General features: G+C 42.2%; 1 protein-coding gene across 3 annotated transcripts in view; it reads left to right on the top strand.

Annotated features, from left to right (window-relative positions):
* The window catches only part of KMO (kynurenine 3-monooxygenase), a 69,027-nt gene extending 48,882 nt beyond the window's left edge, over nt 1–20,145 (top strand). For all 3 annotated transcript variants that reach the window (XM_082702751.1, XM_082702750.1, XM_082702749.1), the window contains 10 exons: nt 3,521–3,608; nt 4,756–4,921; nt 7,210–7,281; nt 8,091–8,212; nt 9,677–9,824; nt 12,028–12,085; nt 13,883–13,965; nt 18,250–18,351; nt 18,438–18,497; nt 19,808–20,145. In XM_082702751.1, coding sequence (XP_082558877.1) covers nt 3,521–3,608; nt 4,756–4,921; nt 7,210–7,281; nt 8,091–8,212; nt 9,677–9,824; nt 12,028–12,085; nt 13,883–13,965; nt 18,250–18,351; nt 18,438–18,497; nt 19,808–19,981 — 1,073 coding nt within the window. In that variant the 3' untranslated portion in view covers nt 19,982–20,145. The remainder of the gene's footprint in view (nt 1–3,520; nt 3,609–4,755; nt 4,922–7,209; nt 7,282–8,090; nt 8,213–9,676; nt 9,825–12,027; nt 12,086–13,882; nt 13,966–18,249; nt 18,352–18,437; nt 18,498–19,807) is intronic.
* Nucleotides 20,146–20,431: the final 286 nt, after the last annotated feature.

A 20,431-nucleotide genomic window follows, 5' to 3' on the forward strand; every position in this document is an offset into this window, starting at 1 on the left:
CCTGAAGACCTCGTGGACCGGAAGAAGAGCAGATATCCTCGAAGGACTTGCCCAGGGGCACAATGAGCCCCACACGACAGACACACGAAAAGCAGTAGTTGGAGGCTGAATGGGGTGGTGGTCTTTAGGGTACGTCGATAATTCCTGGGCACAGCAACCAAGCGGTAGACTGAGCGAGAGCCCGGAGGTCGGGGGGCACCAGTGCTGAAGGTAGAGGCACGTGATTTTGTAGGAGACCAAGGAGATAGACGGCCAAGGAGGCTGAGAAAGAGGAAGCTGTGACATCCGCTCTGAGACTTCAATGTGTTACAGACCAAGCCATTCATGGACAAGCCTCTGAACTGCAAATTAAATCTGTAGCTTGGATAATTGAATTGATAATCTAATCACCTTCCAGGTAGCCCTTGATCACAACAGGTTTTTTTTTTTTTTTTCTCTTCCTCAGCGTTTGTGCTAATCAGGTCCATTCCCCGCAGAGCATAACTGTTGAGTAATTCTACCTTCGGTTCCTCTATGCAATCCGGCAGCCTCTGAGTTTTGGAGAGCAGCGATGCTCCGTGGTTTACCTGTGTTTTTCCACAGCCCCTGACCCAGCATGAGTTTGCAGCGTGTCTGTTGAACGCTGAGCTGGTGGGAGTCATCTGCGGAGCTCACTCCTGCTGACTCACCAGGGACTTCAGAAATAGGGCTTAATATTCTTCCCAATTCCACTTCTTTACTTATATTTGCAAGACTATCTTTTGGATGAGTAGATGTTGGGGGGTTTGGAGGGGTGTAGGTAGTTGCTAGATATACAGATCTCCAGAAGTCCCAAAACAGCTTTTTAAAAAGTAGCCTGTAGCAAACCTAAGACAATCCCTTTAGGACATCCTCTGAATTTATGAAGATAAAAATGAGAGCAAACATTCACTGAGGCCCCAGAAGTATGTTCATTGCTCTATATACATTGATTTATAGACCCTCCCAACAGCTCTGTGAAGTGGGAGCTCTTTTCTCTCTGTTTTACAGGTGGTGAAGGAGGTTTCCAGAGCTCCCCCCCAACCCCCCAGCAGCCCACATGGTTAATAAGTGATAGAGTCCGGGCTGGAGCTTGGGCCCCTACTCCAAAGTCCATGCCCTTATCCTCAAACGTCAGTGCCCCCGGCAGGACACACGACACATCTGCTGACAGCAGGAGCCATGGCCTGGGAAGAACTAACCTTGTGGACAGACCAGAAGCTCCCAGCCCTGGTTATCCTTAGGAATGTGCTGCACGCTGTGTAATTTCAGAAATGCCACAAACTCGAGAATGAAATGAACACGGCCTCTCTTCGCTCCTAAACATCATTTGGCACATAAATTCTTTCATACGGCTTTCATTCCTTTACACACATGTGTGAGCCGCCAGACCGAACAGCACCCCGCCCCCCCACTCCTAAGCCTCAAGAGCAAAATCACCGCCCTGCATTCCATGGAGGATTGCTTCATGGTTCACTGTATGTGTTGGGGGGGCGGGGGGTGGTGTTAATAATTGTTAAGCAAAGGAAGCAGAAAAAGGCTTGTGGTCAAGAAAATGTGGTAAATTCTGCAAGAAACAAGTTTTGTAAGTTTTCTTACAGTCTTTCTCTGATGGTCTGCATTGTGGATTTTCTAGCGCAGCACTGTCCAAGACCCGGCCAGAGATGGCAGACTCATGTGTAATTTAAACTTTTTTAGTAACCACATGTAAAAACCAAAAAAAGAATCAAGTTAACTTTAACAATATATTTTAACCTAATATATCCAAAGTATTATCATTTCAATGTGTAATCAACAGAACACAGTTATTCATGAGACTTTGGGGGGGTAACTGAGTTGCCCAAACCACTGTGTGCAATTCATTTCCATTCAGACTAGCCACATGTGGCTGAGGACCAGGACCACACAGCTCAGGGGTCAGACTGTTAGCGTCTTGCTAATGGCTTTGACCAAAAAATGGTTTTTATTAGGAAGCGTATTCCAGGACTATTGTTCTGTGGAAACTTTTTTGAACTGTCTTAGTATACATTTAAATAAAAAATAGATTTTTTTTTTTTTTTTTTTTTTTAGATTTTATTTATTTGACCGAGAGAGAGCACGAGCAGGGGAAGGGGCAGCAGGTAGAGGGAGAAGCTGGCTTCCTGATGAGCAGGCAGCCAATGCAGGGCTCGATCCCAGGTTTGTGGGAGCAGGACCTGAGCCAAAGGCAGACACTTAACTGACTGAGCCACCCAGGTGCCCCCCCTCAAAATTAAATTAAATTTAATTTTTTAAAAGCTTGATTTCACAAACACATTTTGAGTTTATAAAAGGTATCCGTCATGGTTCCGATAAACTCTGTTTTCTCCGAAGTTATTTTCCAGAAGTTTTCTTAAACATAGATAAATAGATCTGATGTGTAGCTTTAACAACAACTAATAGCCTATAATTATAGATCTCCTAACCATGAGAATTAATAGGGACAAAAATAACATTTTACTGTTATGACAAGAATATGATTAATTCACTACTTTCTACCAATTGTTAGCAGGCAAAATTCAAAAAGCACCAAAATAATTTCATTCTATTTATTGAGAAATTTTAAATCTTCTTACTCAGTGTTTTCCCCTAAGTGTTCCGGTGTTTGATTACAAAAAGAATTAGTGTCAAAAATTTATATTTGTGGGGTGCTTGGGGGGCTCAATTATTAAGCATCTGCCTTGGGCTCAGGTCATAATCCCAGTGTCCTGAAATGGAGCCCCGTATCAGGAAGCCTGCTTCTCCCTCTCCAGCTCCCCCTGCTTGTATTCCCTCTCTAGCTATCTCTCTCTGTCATAAATAACTAAAATCTTTAAAAAAGAATCTGTATTTGTGACAACATGACTCAGAAGTTCGGAGACTTACTAAAAAGAGATAAAGACTCAGGCATAGCTTGAGTAAAGGAGTTTAGCTGCGAATTTCTTTCTCTCTTTTTTAATGAGAATTTTTTAAAAAAAGATTTTATTTATTGATTTGACACAGAGAGAGAGAGAGCACAAGAAGGCAGAGACGCAGGCAGAGCAAGAAGCAGACTCCCTGATGAGCAGGGAGCTGGATGCAGGACTCGATCCCAGGACCCTGGGATCATGACCTGAGCCAAAAGCAGAGGCTTTAACCCACTGAGCCACCCAGACTCCCCTAGCTGAGTATTTCTAATCACAAGTAAGGTCTTAGGTCAGAGGCAACTTTGAAAATACGTGCCGCCTCTTTCTTTTCCAGGGTAACAGCCATCATAGCAATGTAAAAATTTGCATATTGGAATTGGTTGGATTTTTTTTTTTTTTTTTAGATAGTTGATTTGTATTCATCACTTTTATTACCAGATGATCCTGGAACATTCGCCAAGTAGCTGTCGAAAGACCATTTTAACGAATTCATTTTTACGTTCTTGAGAATAAACATCTCTATTCTACTGTTCTCAGAAAACGATGACTATTTCAATTTGATTAAGTGAAACGAGAACTGGAATTTCATTTCTATTTGGTTTTCTTCTTTGTCTCCTCAGCCGTTGAGAAATACCCCAACGTGAAGGTGCACTTTGGCCACAGGCTGTTGAAGTGTAATCCTGAGGAGGGCGCGATCACGGTGCTCGGGTAATCCCCGGGGTTGGGGGGGGGGGGTTGCTGACCGCGGAGGTGAAGGCTTGGAGTGGAGAACTGGACCTGTACACTTTGTTCTCTGGCTTCTTTGGAAGAGTTAAATGATTACTAAAAGGGATTCAAAGAATCAGATCGAAAACCAGCCTGGGGGGCGCCTGGGTGGCTCAGTGGTTAAGCCGCTGCCTTCGGCTCAGGTCATGATCTCAGAGTCCTGGGATCGAGTCCCGCATCGGGCTCTCTGCTCAGCGGGGAGCCTGCTTCCTCCTCTCTCTCTCTCTCTGCCTGCCTCTCTGCCTACTTGTGATTTCTCTCTGTCAAATAAATAAATAAAATCTTTAAAAAAAAAAAAAAAAAAAAAAAAAAAGAAAACCAGCCTGGGCTGCCTTCTGAACACCAGCACCAGTGGTTCTTCTTGATTCTTGTGCTGGTTCAGTGTCCTGCAGTGTCCCACACCCATGCTCCTCCCTTCAAAGGCTCTCTGTCCTTGAAACAGATGAGCCCCGTGGCCCGGCATTTCCTCTCCTCTTTTGGAAACAACTTGGCTTCCTCTGAAGCTCCTAGCCCTGTGTCCCATTCTTGGAATGTGTCATGGATTCCCAATCAGTTCGGCAACCTCTTAGAGGGTCACTTGGCTAAAACGAGCCTCTCTAGTCCGTTGCTCTGTCTTCACTCGCCTCACTCGCCATCCTTATTTAGACCCTAATCCATGCTCTTTTCCTCTTCGGCACCTTCACAGATACCTCTTGCCATGATCTCAAATGCATCTTAAAACTTAATCATCTTGGGGCACCTGGGTGGCTCAGTGGTTAAGCATCTGTCTTTGTACAGCAGAGCAGTGGCCCCCCGAGCTGCTGCTTTTTATACCCAAGTAGATGAACATCACCATTTTTACCACTAGACAGTTTCTTTTTTTTTTTTTAAGATTTTATTTATTATTTATTTGACAGACAGAGATCACAAGTAGACAGAGAGGCAGAGAGAGAGAGAGGTTAAGCAGGCTCCCTGCTGAGCAGAGAGCCCCATACGGGGCTTGATCCCAGGACTCTGGGATCATGACCTGAGCCGAAGGCAGAGGCTTTAACCCATTGAGCCACCCAGGCATCCCAGATGGTTTCTTTTAATGGTACGTGTTATTTTTCAGATCTGACGAAGTTCCCATAGATGTCACTTATGACCTCATTGTAGGATGTGATGGAGCCTATTCCACTGTCCGAAGCCACCTCATGAAGAAACCCCGCTTTGATTACAGTCAGCTGTACATTCCTCACGGGTACATGGAGCTCACGATCCCACCCAGGAATGGGGATGTAAGTCCTTCCCTTTGGCTCCTTCCCACAGCCCTCCCACCCCTGGGACCAGGGAAGACACAGAACCTAGTGCACTTGTTCTAGGCAGCACGTGTGGATGAATTCTGAGGTCTGTCAGAGTCCTTGTAAGACGTAAATTGGGTGTGCAAATATCCCCTTCATAATATCACTTCTCTCCCCTGCCATCAAGATACGTTTTCCTGAGTGGGCAGGAAAGAAGAGGCATCCCCAGTACCCTACTGAAAATGCACAGGGAATTTGATATAATCATGTCATTTTTCTACTTTTTCTGGGAGGAAAAAAATGGGTTTTGCATCTTTCTGTATACCAACAATCCAGACCTCTTAAACTCATGATTGTTTCAAATAACAGTCATTAGATAAAGCAAATAGCAAGTCATTACAAAGAGGTTTCCACTGCATTTTCTTCATTTCTGGGTTCCCAAGTTTGGCCCTATTTGGCCTGAGGCAAGTACAGCCTAGGTATGTTTAATATTGTCATAAGCAAATAAATGTAGGAACTTACTAAGGGAAATTAAAATATTAACAAAACCAGTAAGGATCTTGGCTTATAGGTAAAATGAGTAAATAGCATTTGTTAAAATTTGATTTGCATAGACTACATCCGTTTTTAAGGTACAGGTGCGATCTCTCCTATTTGAAATTCAGACGTCTATAAAATTAGTCAATCTGTGATGGTGCTATTAACATACCGGCTACGCGCCAAACTCGATCAGCCAGGCAGATCCGTATTAACATTGAATCACTGTTTATTTCTTCCTCCCAGTTGCAAAAGTATGTAGTAACTCTGAAGTGCTAATTTTACGGTTTTCAAGGGAGGCTTGTTCTCATGGCCCAGGATCTGATAATTCTGGGTAATAGGATACTAGGATTCTGTTGAAAAATTGCCCCAGACTTGATTGGACTGATGCCTCCTAACGTAGATTTAAGATCACCATTTACTTTGTGTAGGGGCTCATATTTCATAGTAAGGATTCGTGGTTTACAAAAAGTCTCTGCTCTTAAAAAAACAAAACAAAACAAAACACTGTTTTGACATAGCAATGGAATTCAGACCTGGGAGTGTTTTAATATGGTCCCAAAACTATCCCAGGAAACTCCCATATTGGGGACGGGCGCTTGGAGGATTGGGTGGGAGGCTCATCTCAAAGCATAGCAGGCACCTGTTTCGCTCACATTTCCTGTTTGGAGACACTTGTGGTGAGAGCCCAGTGGGGATTCCTGGAGCCTACTCTTCGATAAAGATATCTTTTGAGAGCATGACTTGATAATGAAGAAGCTGAAATTTTAAAGGATTATTTCCCAGAGTCGTGAAATATGCATGAACATCAAAATATTATTCTTGGTGTCACAATTTCAAGTAACTCGTACCTGAAATGGTTGGAAACAGATTACGTGTTTTTATGTGTATCATAGCCTGGGGAACCTCCAGGATTAGGTTCGGCTGGGTCTTTGGGTTCGTTGATCTGCCCAAGCAATCAATACTGACTCAGACCACTATCGGGTTGTCGTGGGGTCTCTAAAAAGAAAAGACTTCCTTCTATTATTTATGTTGTAGGAAGCAAGTGGTAAGAAGCTTGTTGGTAAAATTTTATTTTGCCCATGAAATTTATTTATTTATTTATTTATTTATTTTTTATTTATTTTATTATTTTTTAAAGATTTTATTTATTAATTTGACACACAGAGATCACAAGTAGGCAGAGAAGCAGGCAGAGAGAGAGGGAGAAGCAGGCTCCCTGCTGAGCAGAGAGCCTGATGTGGGGCTCGATCCCAGGACCCTGAGATTATGACCTGAGCTGAAGGCAGAGGCTTTAACCCACTGAGCCACCCAGCACCCCTGCCCATGAAATTTAAACTTAGGTTCTTTCTGTTCATATAAATAAGTCCGCAAGTAAGGTGAAAATTAATGTATAAAATATCACACACACACACACACATACACATATATGTGGACATAGAAATATATAGTTTACGTGTGTGTGTAATGTGTATGTATTTACATGTATGTGTGGGGTGGTGTGTGTCTGTATGTGTGTGATTGAATTTTGTCTAGTATTGAGAACCCACATAAGCTATATGAATTTCTAAAGACAGGACAGAAAACATTTTTAAGATAATTTCTACCTTAAATAGCAGTAGGTGTGCATATCACCAAGTGTGTGATGCACTTTGAATCGCTACAGAAACAGTCAAGCAGAGTCAGTTTTCTAGAACTGCTGCCTTAGAGCTCTAATCCAACACAAATACAATTTCTTCCCTTTACAGTACGCCATGGAACCTAATTACCTGCATATTTGGCCTCGAAATACCTTCATGATGATTGCGCTTCCTAACATGGTAATATAGAGTTTATCAATGTAATTTTGCATCTGTCACTAAATTTTTTCACGAGTATGTGTCTGGTGTGTGCCCAATTACTTTCACACTCAGCATGTGTATACCTGGCATCGTCGTTCAGTCTGTTTAGTGATTAGATCATTGAAACTTTGGGATTCCTGAGGAAAAACCAGAAGGAATTCACTTACTTACAGTGGAGATGAGATGGAACACATGTAAGTGACAAGTGGCACTATCTGTGTGGTGGTGCCTGCCCTGTAAGGGCCTTCAGATGAAGCCAGAGAGATTCGGGCTCTACACGAGACAGTCCTTCCAGCCTGTGAGGTGTCTGGGACGTTGGGATATACATTGTCAAAAAGGGGCACGGCTGTTCTTTTCTTAGACCCAAGAGAATTTTTTTGCTCTCTAGACCTGAATATGTATTCCTCTGGTTGGTCCTCTAAGTCCCTTGGCAGCAGTGCTGGGGTCCTATGACTCTTACTGTTATCTGACAAGGAACAAGAGACAGGAAAATGGAGGTAAAATTCAATCCAACCAGCTGATTATTAATCCAAGGATCATAGTGTCTGCAATTAGTAATCTAAGGAGATTGGTGTTTGCTTGGTGAAATGGCTGAGGTTTACCGTGTAGAAATTCTGGTGAGTGGGAAGCTGGGGAGCACCTGGGGCGTGGTGCGGCTTTTCTCCGGGAGTGAGGAGAGAAAGGCAGGCTCTGTTTCCCACCAGCCTGGACGTTTCCGCCGGGTGCCCCTCGGCCACAGCAAGAACCCGAGACTACTCTTTCTCACCCTCTTCCTCTTCTTCTCACAGAATAAATCTTTCACGTGTACTTTGTTCATGCCCTTTGAAGAGTTTGAAAAACTTGTAACCAACAGTGATGTGATGGATTTCTTCCAGAAGTACTTTGCAGATTCCATCCCTCTAATTGGAGAGTAAGTTTGGAGATGTGCGAGTATGCCTTTCTCTCCACTGGTCTGAGTTAATCAAAATTCAAATAAAGGCCAAGCATCTTACTTCTGTTTTGATCACATGTGGCTGGTCCTGGACAGGAAGCCTCCCTTAGAGCAAAGGTCCAAAGCAGATGTTGTGCTGTGAGCAAGGATTCAGAAAGCCCCATGCTAGGGCCAGTTTCCCTGGGAAACACAAGGCACCCATTAGACACCCATGTCCCTAGGCCTTTTCTGCCTCTTGCAAGGGCTCTCAGGCCCTCAGAGTTGGTGTGCTGCAAAGCGGGGCTGTGCTTCCCTCTGCTGGTCGACACGCAGGTCCAAGGCCCAGTAGGTGCAAGCGTGGGTCTTCACTTACCAGCTGGGTTCACTTTTCTAGCTCGCGGGGCCCTCGCGGAAACATGGCCGTGCATAGCAATACCCGCCCCAAAGGGTTGAGAGGACTGGACGAGTTCCTGCCTACAGATCACTCCGCGCAGAGCCCCCCAGCTTGTAGCTTGCCTGTGAGCTGTCTGGTTTATGACCTATGACTCCTCTGCCCCCTGTCAACGCCTCCCTCCCCAGGGGCTTGTCATTGGGTCTCGCTAAGTCCCTTTGCTCCCATGGTCCCTCCCTAGAATCCAGCTCCCTCTCCGCCTCCAGCAGTGTTTTCCTGGAGGCGGCCCAATGTTGCCCAATGTGAGGTTAATGCCGCTCTGAGTCTCAGATTTCTCATCTTTACAATGGGCATCAGGAGATCTACCTGGGCGGGGGTGGGGGGTGGGGGGGGGACTGTGACATGCACTAACTCTATAAAAGGGGTGGCCCACTGCCAGCCCACAGCAGGTCTCTTTGAAATGGTCAATTTCCATCCTTACCAGCAGACCAGTGTGCCCTGGTCTCTCTTTCTCTGATCTTGGGAAATCTCTGCCTGCCACAATTTACCTCTTGTGTTTTTTGATTATTTCTGGCCTCTCCAACCAGACTTAAAATTCATGAGGGTTTATACTGTTTCCCTGCTTACAGCTGCCACAAAACCTCTAGATGCTGGCACTCACTGGTTTCCAAATCTATAGCAAGTCGTGTTTATTTTAATTTTGGTTTGTGTGGCTTGAACCCGACGCACGTCGTTCTCAGTTTTTCCATTAAAACCTAAAACACACCAGAACAGCTGAAAATTTCAGGAAAATTTCATGACACCTAACACAGGCGTATTTCGAGTTCTTGAAATGCGGACATGTCCTGGTTGGATGTGATTAACACCGATGAGAACGAAACAGGTGATTAGGACAATGGAATTTCAGGAACTAGAAGGAACTTCAGTTTTCCCCCTTTCCTGTTTACTTCCTGCCATTTTTGTCTTGTTTCTCAACAAAACCCTATGGTAATGAAGTCAGTACCTCCGAAAGAATGGTGCGGGTTCTAACACCCAGCCTTGGGTGCTTACGTTCTGGTGGTCTCCTCCCGAAGGCAAGCCCTGCTACGAGACTTCTTCCTGCTGCCGGCGCAGCCCATGATTTCCGTGAAGTGCTCTTCTTTTCACCTGAAGTCACACTGTGTGCTGATGGGGGACGCAGCTCACGCCATTGTGCCCTTTTTTGGGCAAGGAATGAATGCGGTAAGTCCTTTCTCCCCAAGTCGGTGGGTCTCAACTAAAAACGCATAAAAAACAAGGGTGCCTAGAACTGTGGCCACATAATGTCTGAGCAAAGAGTCAATCCCACAATCCTCTCAGCTGTTCAGGTCACTAACTAGAGTCAAGGCTTGGGGTGCTTGATCCCAGGATTTCCCCTAGGAAAAAGCAATGGAGCGTAAAGCGGTTTTCGGCGCAGTTGGAAAATACATTGATAGCTTGAAATTTGGGAACTTGACTGTCAGCGATTCAAGGCTTAATTTAAAAAAAATTTTTTTTAGAGGGGCGCCTGGGTGGCTCAGTGGGGTAGGCCACTGCCTTCGGCTCAGGTCATGGTCTCAGGGTTCTGGGATCGAGTCCCGCATGAGGATCTCTGCTCAGCGGGGAGCCTGCCAACTCCTCTCTCTCTCTGCCTGCCTCTCTGCCTACTTGTGATCTCTCTATGTCAAATAAATAAATGAAATCTTTAAAAAAATTTTTTTTTAAATTTTTTTAGAGATTATACATAAATATATAAATGTTAGGCTCAAAAAAGAAAAAGAGCCCAAACTGTTGTTTTCTCTCTCTCTCTTTTTTTTTTTTAAAGATTTTATTTATTTATTTGACAGAGAGAGTTCACAGTAGACAGAGAGGCAGGCAGAGAGAGAGAGGGAAACAGGCTCCCTGCTGAGCAGAGATCCCGATGTGGGACTCGATCCCAGGATCCTGAGATCATGACCCGAGCCGAAGGCAGCGGCCCAACCCACTGAGCCACCCAGGCGCCCTCTCTTTTTTTTTTAAGTATTATTTATTTGACAGAGATAGACACAGCAAGAGAGGGAACACAAGCAGTGGGAGTGGGAGAGGGAGAAGCAGGCTTCCTGCAGGGCTGGATCCCATATACCCAGACGCTTAATGACGGAGCCACCCAGGGGCCCCTCTACTTTTTCTTTCTGAAGGAAAAGAAAACACAATTGATAGAGTTGAATAAGACTATGAAATGGATTTGATGTTGAATACTACTGCTTTCATGGAATTTTTGTTGTTCTGGCTAGAAAAAATATTTCTGAGAAGAAGGAGTGCTCAGATATGCAAAATTAATTTCAAGGAATCCAAGATTAGTTATCTAGACCAACAATTATTTGTGTTTCTGATAACTGATAGCTTTATAATCACAGCCCTCCGTTGTTTTGGTGATGGGGATCTATCCCGAGTGTCAATAGGCTGTAAATCTAAACACTTATATTTTCCACAAAGCAGTGGTAAACACTTTGCTTTATGAAAACCCAAGGACACACCAACTTTAGGATAGTGGATAAGGGCCCCAGCCTTGGCAGTATAAGGCCCAGTTCAAATCCTGGCTCCAGGATTTATTAGAATATGTTCTTGCTCAAGTGACTTAAACTTACCTTTACTTCCTTGTCTCTAAAATGGGTTTTCAATTGTGCCTCTAGCATATAGGTTCTTGGGGAAACGAATTAATTAATTAAGTAAAGAATTGAAAAGTGTTAATATCAGCCTGTATGGTATTTTGCATTTCTAACGTCCTCTAACTGATAGTCTGTATAGATGCCAACCAAGTATGTTTATTTGTTTCAGAGGTAATCCTATAATTGATGTGAAAAATGTTTTTTTAACTTTACATTTTTAAAATATCGTCTCTAAAGCCATAGTTTGCATTTCTAGAAAGCAGGAAACACCTTTTGATTTTCTTCTGCCCTACTGCATTGTGTGGAGAACATTATTAGGGTTAATTTTGTGGACTTGGTAACATTGGAAATTTGCTTTAATCTTTGGCTTAAAGGAACTGAATTAATACGAGAGTTCTATCCTGCCATTAATTGCTCTAAATGTGAAGCTTAAAGACCAGAACAGTTTAAATGACTCAAATACTCATGGTAGAACAGTATCATTTCTGTTGTTTCTTAAAGAAGCCATGGAATCCATTAAAGTTGCAAGAATAATTTAAAATTTTGATCAAACTCCAAATCATTATGATCAACAGGCATTAGGCAAAGAAAAGCCATCAAGAATGCCATTGATAGTCTTTATAATCATAATTTAATGCCAAATGTGACTAAGCAGCTGTTGTGTGTGGGTTGAAGGCAAACATCCTATGACTTACACTCACCAGTGGAAAGTCTGTTCAAAATTACTCAGAAGCTTTCATGATATCCAGTTTATTTTTCCCCATTCTTTCTTATTTCAGGGCTTTGAAGACTGCTTGGTATTTGATGAGTTAATGGACAAATTCAATAATGACTTTAGTAAGTAAAGTCCGTCAGACGGACCTGGACTAACATGATTAATTGTGGACCCGATTCTGACCCCTGATGAGTGCAAACCCATTTTTATATGTCATGCTGAAATTAAGTGAAATGAAATGGATAACACTTCAGCTGTAAAAGAAGTGGCTGACAATAGCCCGAGACCGGGGGTAGCTTACTGCTTCTCTGCATCCATGGTCTCAAAGGCCACCTCTAAATTTAGACCCTGTTCGGGTGAGGGATGGATCTAGAGAACTGGCTGTAGTAAGTCTACACCCAGATTCCCGTCCTGACTCACCCGCTTACTAGCTGTAAGACCTTGAGCAAGTCGTTTCAGCTTTTTGAAGTCTTGGATTTTCTTTTTTTCTTTTCCACCTATAAAGTGGGGACAATAATACTAAATTCAGAGAGATGTGAAAATTAAGTAAAATCATTTGTGTAAAGCTTTTCTATTGATTAGTTTCAGAGGTAGAATTTAGTGATTCATCAGTTGCATATAATACCCAGTGCTCATTATGTCACGTCCCCTCCTTAATGTCCAACACCCAGTTACCTCACCCCCCCACCTCCCCTCCAGCAACAATCACTTTGTTTCCTATAGTTTAGAGTCTCTTAGGGTTTGTCTCCCTTTCGGATTTCATCTTATTTTATTTTTCCCTCCCTTCCTCTATGATCCTCTATTTTGTTTCGTAATTTCTTCACGTAAGTGAAATCATATGATGATTGTCTTTCTCTAATTGACTTATTTCTCTTAGCATAATACTTTCTAGTGTCCATTGATAGACAAATGGATAAAGAAGATGTAGCACACACACACACATATATCTACAGTGGAATACTATGCAGCCATCAAAAATGAAATCTTACCATTTGCAATGACATGGATGGAACTAGAAGACATTATGCTAAGTGAAATAAGTCAATCAGAGAAAGACAATTATCATATGATCTCTCTGATATGATGAATTTGAGAGGCAGGGAAGGGGGTTGTGGGGGGAAAGGGAGGGAAAATGGAACAAGATGGGACTGCAGAGGGAGACAAACCGTAAGAGACTCTTAACCTCAGGAAACAAACTGAGGATTGCTGGAGGGGAGGAGGAGGGAGAGGGTGGTTGGGTGATGGGCACTGGGGAGGTATGTGCTATGGAGAGTGCCGTGAATTGTGTAAGACTGAAGATTCACAGACCTGTACCCCAGAAGCAAGTAATACATTATATGTTAATTAAAATAAGTAAATTTAATTTAATATTTTTTTTAAAAGTCTGGCATGAAGTGAGTTCATAGTAATTGTGTGTGATGGTGTTTTAGGAAGTCCTTGGACACTGGTATCTGGATCAGAAAGACTAGAGGGTCCAGAGTAAAGTTCTTTTGGTTTTCTAACTTCCTTTTCCAGTCATCTTGCACAGATGCTCCAGATGTGGAGACATTTTGTTTCCTCCCACCTCGGCCCTGGTGGGATGGATCTGCATGTGATAGGGATGATTGGGGGGGTAGAGGGTTCATATGTCAGAACATCCTGTCAGCGCTGGGCTTGGTTACTACAGAACAAAAATAAAACAATACTGATTTTGACAATGAGACTCAACTCGCATTAATGAACACTTCATATGTGTTGGGCATCTTGCTCTATTTTTTAGTCCATTTTCTCATTTGATCTCCATGGGAAACATGGGGCATAGGTTTCTATTCTTGTCCCTTTTTTACAACTTGTCTCACCATTTAATTTGATTGGTGTAGAGGCCAGCACATTTTCATAGACTGTATTGGAAATGATATATTATTCAACTTGGCTCCTAGGTGTGTGTCTTCCTGAATATTCAAGATTGAGAATTCCAGATGACCACGCCATCTCAGACCTGTCCATGTACAATTACATAGAGGTGAGTGAGGGGGTTAGGCTCCCTTCAGTGAGATCATTCCTAATAGTCTAACAGATAGTTCTTTTCTTTTTAAACAACATTGTTTAAACTTTAATTCCAGTGTAATTAACATACAGTGTTACATTAGTTTCAGTATAGAAAGCAGTGGTTCAATAGTTGTATGCATTGCTCAGTGCTCATCATGGTAAATACACTCTTTAATCCCCACCACTCCTCTCATCCCCTCACTGACCTCCCCTCTGGTGACCACCTGTTTGTTCTCTATAGTCAAGAGTTTGTCACCTTTTTTATCTTCTTTGGTTCATTGCTTAAATTCCACATATGAGTGAAATCATACGACATTTTTCTTTCTCTGACTTACGTTACTTATCATAATACACTCTAGGTCCATCCATGCTGTTGCAAATGACAAGATTTCGTTCTTTTGTTATGGCTGAGTAATATTCCATTATAAATACACATATAAATCACCTCTTTTTTTATCCTTGACTCTATCAAGGGACACGGGCTATTTCCATAGGTTGGTTATTTTAAATAATTCTTCAATAAACACAGGAGTGCCTATGTTTTACAAAATTAGTGTTTTCTTATTCTTGTGTAAATACCCAGTAGTGGAATTACTGATTCATACGGTAACTCGATTTTTAATTTTTTGACAAACCTCCATACAGTCTTCCACAGTGGCTGCACCAGTTTGCAATCACCAACAGTGCCTGATGGTTCTCTTCTGTCCATGTCCTCATCAGCACTTGTTTCTGGTGTTTTTAATTTTGGCCAATCTGACCGGTGGGAGGTGGTATCTCATTATGGTTTTGATTTGTACTTCTCTGATGATGAGTGATGTTGAGCATCTTTTTGTATGTCTGGTCGGCCATCTGGATGTCTTCTTTGGAGAAATGTCTGTTCATGTCTTCTGCGCATTTTAATTGGGTTATTTGGGGGTTTTGGTGTTGAGATGTATATGTTGTTTATATTTTGGATACCAACCATTTATCAAATATGTCAATTGCAAATATCTTCTATTTTGTAGGTTTTGTTGTGTTTTAGTTCTCTTGTTTCCTTTGCTCGGCAGGAGTTTTTATTTTGATGTAGCCCTAATAGTTTATTTTTCCTTTTTTCCCCTTGCCTCAGGAGACACATCTAGAAAAATGTTGCTCAGGCTGGTATTAGAGAAATTACTCCCTGTGCCCTCTTCTAGGATTTTTATGGTTTCAGGTCTCACATTTAGGTTTTTAATCTGTTTTGAGTTAATTTTTGTAGATGGTGTAGTCAAGTAGTCCAGTTTCATTCTTTTGCATGTGGCTGTCCAGCATTCCCCATACCATTTGTTGAAGAGACTGTCTTTCCCATTGCATATTTTTGACTCCTTTGTCAAAGGTTAATTGGCTTATTTCTGAGCTCTCTCTTCTCTTCTGTAGATCTTATGTGTCTATTTTCTTGTCAGTATCATACTGTTTTGGTTACTATAGCTTCAAAGTTTATCTTGAGATCTGAGATGGTGATACCTCCAGTTTTAATCTTCTTTATTAAGATTGTTTTGTCTATTTGGGGTCTTTTCTGGTATCATACAAATTTTAAGATTATTTGTTCCAGTTCTGCAGAAAAGCCTGTTGGTATTTTGACAGGAATTGCACTAAATGTGTAGATTGCTTGTGGTAGTATATACATTTTAACAATGTTTTTTATTCCAATTCATGAGCATGGAATGTCTTTCCATTTGTTTGTTATCTTCAATTTCTTCCATTAATACTTTACAGTTTTCAGAGTATAGGTCTTTCACCTCCTTGGTTAGGTTTATTCCTGGCTATTTTATTATTTTTGGTGCAATTGTAAATGGGATTGTTTTACTCACTTGCTCTTTTGTTACTTCATTATTGGTGTATAGAAATGCAATGGATGTCTGTATATTAATTTTGTGTCCTGCAACGTTACTGAAGTCATTTATCAGTTCCAGTAGTTTTTTGGTGGAGTCTTTAGGGTTTTCTGTATATAGTATAATGCCATTTGCAAATAGTGAAAGTTTTACTTCTTCTTTTCCAATATGGATGCCTTTTATTTCTTTTTCTTCTCTGATTGCTGTAGCTGGATTTCCAGGGCTATATTCAATAAAAGTGGTGAGAGTGGACATCTTTGACTTGTTCTTTATCTTACGGAGAAAGCTCTCAGATTTTCACCAGACTATGATGTTGGCTATGGGTTTTTCATATGGGGTCCTTATTATGTTGAGGTATAGACCCTCTAAACCTACTTTGTTGAGGGTTTTTATGATGAATGAATGTTGTTCTTTGTCAAATGCCTTTATTTATTATTTGACAGAGAGAGATCACAAGTAGGCAGAGAGGCAGGCAGAAAGAGAGGGGAAAGCAGACTCCCTGCTGAGCAAAGAACCCGATGCGGGGCTCAATCCCAGGACCCTGAGATCATGATCCGAACCAAAGGCAGAGGCTTAACCCACTGAGCCACCCAGGCGCTCCTCAAATGCCTTTTCTGCATCTATTGAAATTAGCATATGATTTTTGTCTTTTCTCTTAGTGATGTGATGTGTCACTTTGATTGATTTGTGAATATTGAACCACCCTTGCATTCCAGGGATAAATCCCACATGCTCTGAGATCAGTAAATAAATCTTTTCGCATATCCTAGGCATTTTTCCAAACTGTTGCTTCTATACTATATTGTGTATGAGTGATTCTCTTTGTTGTGCTGTCTCTTTAAGGGTGGGGACTCAGTTTCCTCTCACCCTCCAGCTCTCCCCCAGCAGAGCCGTCTGATTTTTGAAGTTCCAGGTGTTAAGCTCCGCTGATGGTAAGAACTATCCAAGTTAGGCCCCTCTGGTTTTCAAAGCCAAATGTTATGGGGATTTGTCTTCCCAGTGTGGGTGTCCTACACCTAGGGTGCCTGGTGTGGGGCCTCCTGCCCTCCCCTTTCCATGCCAGCAGTGTCCTGACCTCCTCTGGATAGTCCTGTGGGTCAGTGTGGCTCCTGACTGTGTCTCTGTCCTTCCTACCCTCTTTAGTTGTGGCCTCTTCCCAATATTTAGCTGTGGAGAGTCTGTTCTGGTGGCTTCGGGTTATTTTTCTGGGTTTTTTACACTGTGTGGTGGTGGTTATATAGGTGTATCCATGGGATGAGGTGAACCTAGGGTCCTCCTCCACTGCAACCTTCCCCCAGAAGTCACAAATGTTTTCTTTGCTCCAGCCCCATCACATACATGCTGAATAAGAATAGGTACAAACACACACACACACACACACACACGCAGAGCATTCCTTGCATATGGGTGGATTGTGACTGTAGACGTGACAATGACCCACACACATCATGTCCCTCTACATTTTAGGGACATTTAGGAGGTAACAAAGATGATTCAATGTCTGATTTCAATCACCGATAATTCACAAACACAAACCTTAGACATTTGGTAGAGCTAGTAATATTTTATTTTAAGGAAAATATAATTTTGATATAGTAACATATTTTGAAGATTTGAGAAACATCAAATGATCTTAACACTGTTAATATTATACTCTGCAAATTTGGAGCAGGTTTATAATATCCTTTGGGACCTTATGCACTGGAAAAAAATATGTATATACCAAAGAAATTCATGGTTAAAGGATTAATACTCAAAAGAAAAACACAATTACATTTGAGCCAGTCACATAAAAAACTTACAATAAATAGTCATGGTCACAGTTTTTAAATGAGATCAAATGAGAAAATTTACAAGTTTAAGGAAAAGAGTGCAGTTGTTTTCCATCTTTCCCGAAGATAGAAAATAGAAGTGATGTGGATTTCCATTTGAGCAGAATTGTTTCATATGTACTGAAAATCTTCACTGATGTAACTTGCCGGTGTCTTTAAAAACAAGACAGCTAAAAACACGATATTTTTTCTCAATATGGAGTAAGTCAGGACAGACATAGCTTCAACGATCCCTCCCTGCCATGAAGGAGATTTCAAACCAGCTCGTAAACAATGGCAGTTAGTCACATCTTTGGTCCCACAGACGGTCCCCAGATCTGGCTGAACAAACCTTTCACTGAAATAGAGTTCCCATAATGCCCCCTGAGCAGAGTGGTGTTCTATCACAGGTTTTGTGCAGTTGCTCAACCTTTCAAGGTAACGTCTTACACTTTCACTAAAAAGGATTGGTAACGACTGTGAAGGGAATACAAAGTTGACTACTCTGTGTCCTGCTTTGCCGTGATTGGGACTGTGTTGTCGTAAAGAAATAAACGCCATTCGCTGGAGGTATTCTGTAAGAGTCTTCCGTTATTGCAGATGCGAGCTCACGTCAACTCCAGGTGGTTCATCTTCTACAGGAAGGTGGAGAGACTTCTTCAGGCTCTTATGCCGTCTACCTTCATTCCTCTCTATACCATGGTAAGGTCTGGCTTTAAGACATCTCATTTCATTCTTCTGTTTAGCCATTAAAGGATCACAAGAATACTTTTTAAACTTCCTTATAGGTCACCTTTTCCAGAATAAGATACCATGAGGCAAAGCTGCATTGGCATTGGCAGAAAAAGGTGAGAACAAGTTGAAGTTCATAGTGTGATGCTTATGATTCTTCAGGCAAGTTCAGAAATGATGTGACAGACATGGTTGCTTCCAAATAAAAACTGTCCTGGGTACACAGGAGGTAAAGCGCCTGATGAACAAAATTACAAAAAGGGAGAAAGAGAGAGCGAGCAAGAGGGAGAGAGAGAGGGAGTGCCCCGCAAGGGAGGAAATGCAAAAGAGAACTGAGGCTAGTATTTCTTTTTTTTTTTTTTTAAGATTTTGTTTATTTAGAGAGAGAGTGTGTCTGAGCACAAGTGGGTTAAGGAGTGGAGGGAAAGGGACCAGCAGACTCCGTGCTGAGTTTGGAGCCTGACGCAGGACTTGATCCCACAAGCCCGAGACCATGACCTGAGCCAAAATCAAGAGTCAGACACTAAACCAACTGAACTACCAAGGATACCCCTGATGCAGTATTTCTAAACTTTTAAATTTATTTTAGCAATGTAATTTTTTTTACTGGTATTTAGCCATTGACTTTTGCTTCATGCAATATTCTTATGGGTTTAACCTGTGAAATTGGACAGGGTTGAAACTCTTGTAACACATAATCTAATTCTAATTTAATGCCCGAACACGTTCATTTTGGGCAGCTCACCCAGAGATGCCAGTACACAGACATTCAGATTCCTAGATTTCCTCTGGAATCTAACAACTTTATTCATTCAGCAAATCACTGCATTTAATGTCTAGAGACGGAGCTGGGCAGGAGATGAATAAGCAGCAGCCCCTCTCCTCCTGCAGCTCAGAGGCGGGAGGGGCAGGCTGACCGCGGCTGGTGGAGCACGGGAGTGCTGGGGGGGGGTGCTGGGGGGCCCTGGAGGCAGCCCTGGTGTGTGAGAACCGCCTGAGGGGCAGCTGGAAGGGCAAGCAGGACATCATGCATTTTGAATATTATGTCAAGGGAAGCAAGGAGGCCAAGGGAGGCTAACAGACTCTAATAAGATCGCATTTATAACTCTTTTTCTAAATTGTGTGTGTGTGTGTGTGTGTGTGTGTTTATGGCTATACAAAGGCAGACTGCTAAGAATTCATTACACAGAGCACATGGATTCAGCTATCTCTGGGAAGGGAGAGGGACAGAGACAGAGAAGGGAAGCTCCAAATTCCTGACCTTACCAGCCATCCTAGGCCTTGACCTCGTGGTCATGCCATTAAATTGCCATTTTAGGTTAAAGAACAAAGAAGACGTTGTATACTCCTTGGTTGTTCAAGAATGAAGTCTTTTGAGATCTTTATCTCTGGACAAATAACACGAGACTTCTTGCTGTTTTTACAGGTGATAAACAAAGGACTCTTTTTCTTTGGAGCATTGATAGCCATGGGTAGTACCTACCTATTTCTGTGCTCCATGTCCCTGAGACCCCTGCACTACTTCAGAAGACCATGGGAGTGGCTCACTTCTTTCCAGAAAACAGGACATGTTTCCTTGCAAACTCCATGGAGTCACTAGAAAAAAATTCCCAATGTCATTAGCCGGTGACATAAATATGCTGACGCGGCAACTGGACTTCCTCATAACTGAAACTAAGAATCAAAGCCATGTTTCCATCATCATATTTAATTCACTAGGGACAGATATATTCCCGCTTACAATTAAAATCAGTATAAAATTTCTCTGTGTGTTCGTTGTGGTTATTGGGAGTGGGACCACCCCTAAACTACCAGTTTAAGTTGCAAAATACAGCTTTCCCATAATGCTACACATAGGTGTGGTCATTCTAAATATGAAAGTGCAGTGACTAAGATCTCTTTCACTTCTCAAAAAGTAAAGCACCAGGGACCTCAAGGAAGATGCTGATCACCTCTTCCCTTTCAAGGACATCGTTAAAGTCACGATAGGACGGACTCGTAACACCCAAGACTAAAAACCACGATTTGCCTAACATGTAAATTACACTTT

Source organism: Mustela nivalis (assembly GCF_964662115.1).
Source record: "Mustela nivalis genome assembly, chromosome: 16".
NCBI classification, from domain to species: Eukaryota; Metazoa; Chordata; class Mammalia; order Carnivora; family Mustelidae; genus Mustela; species Mustela nivalis.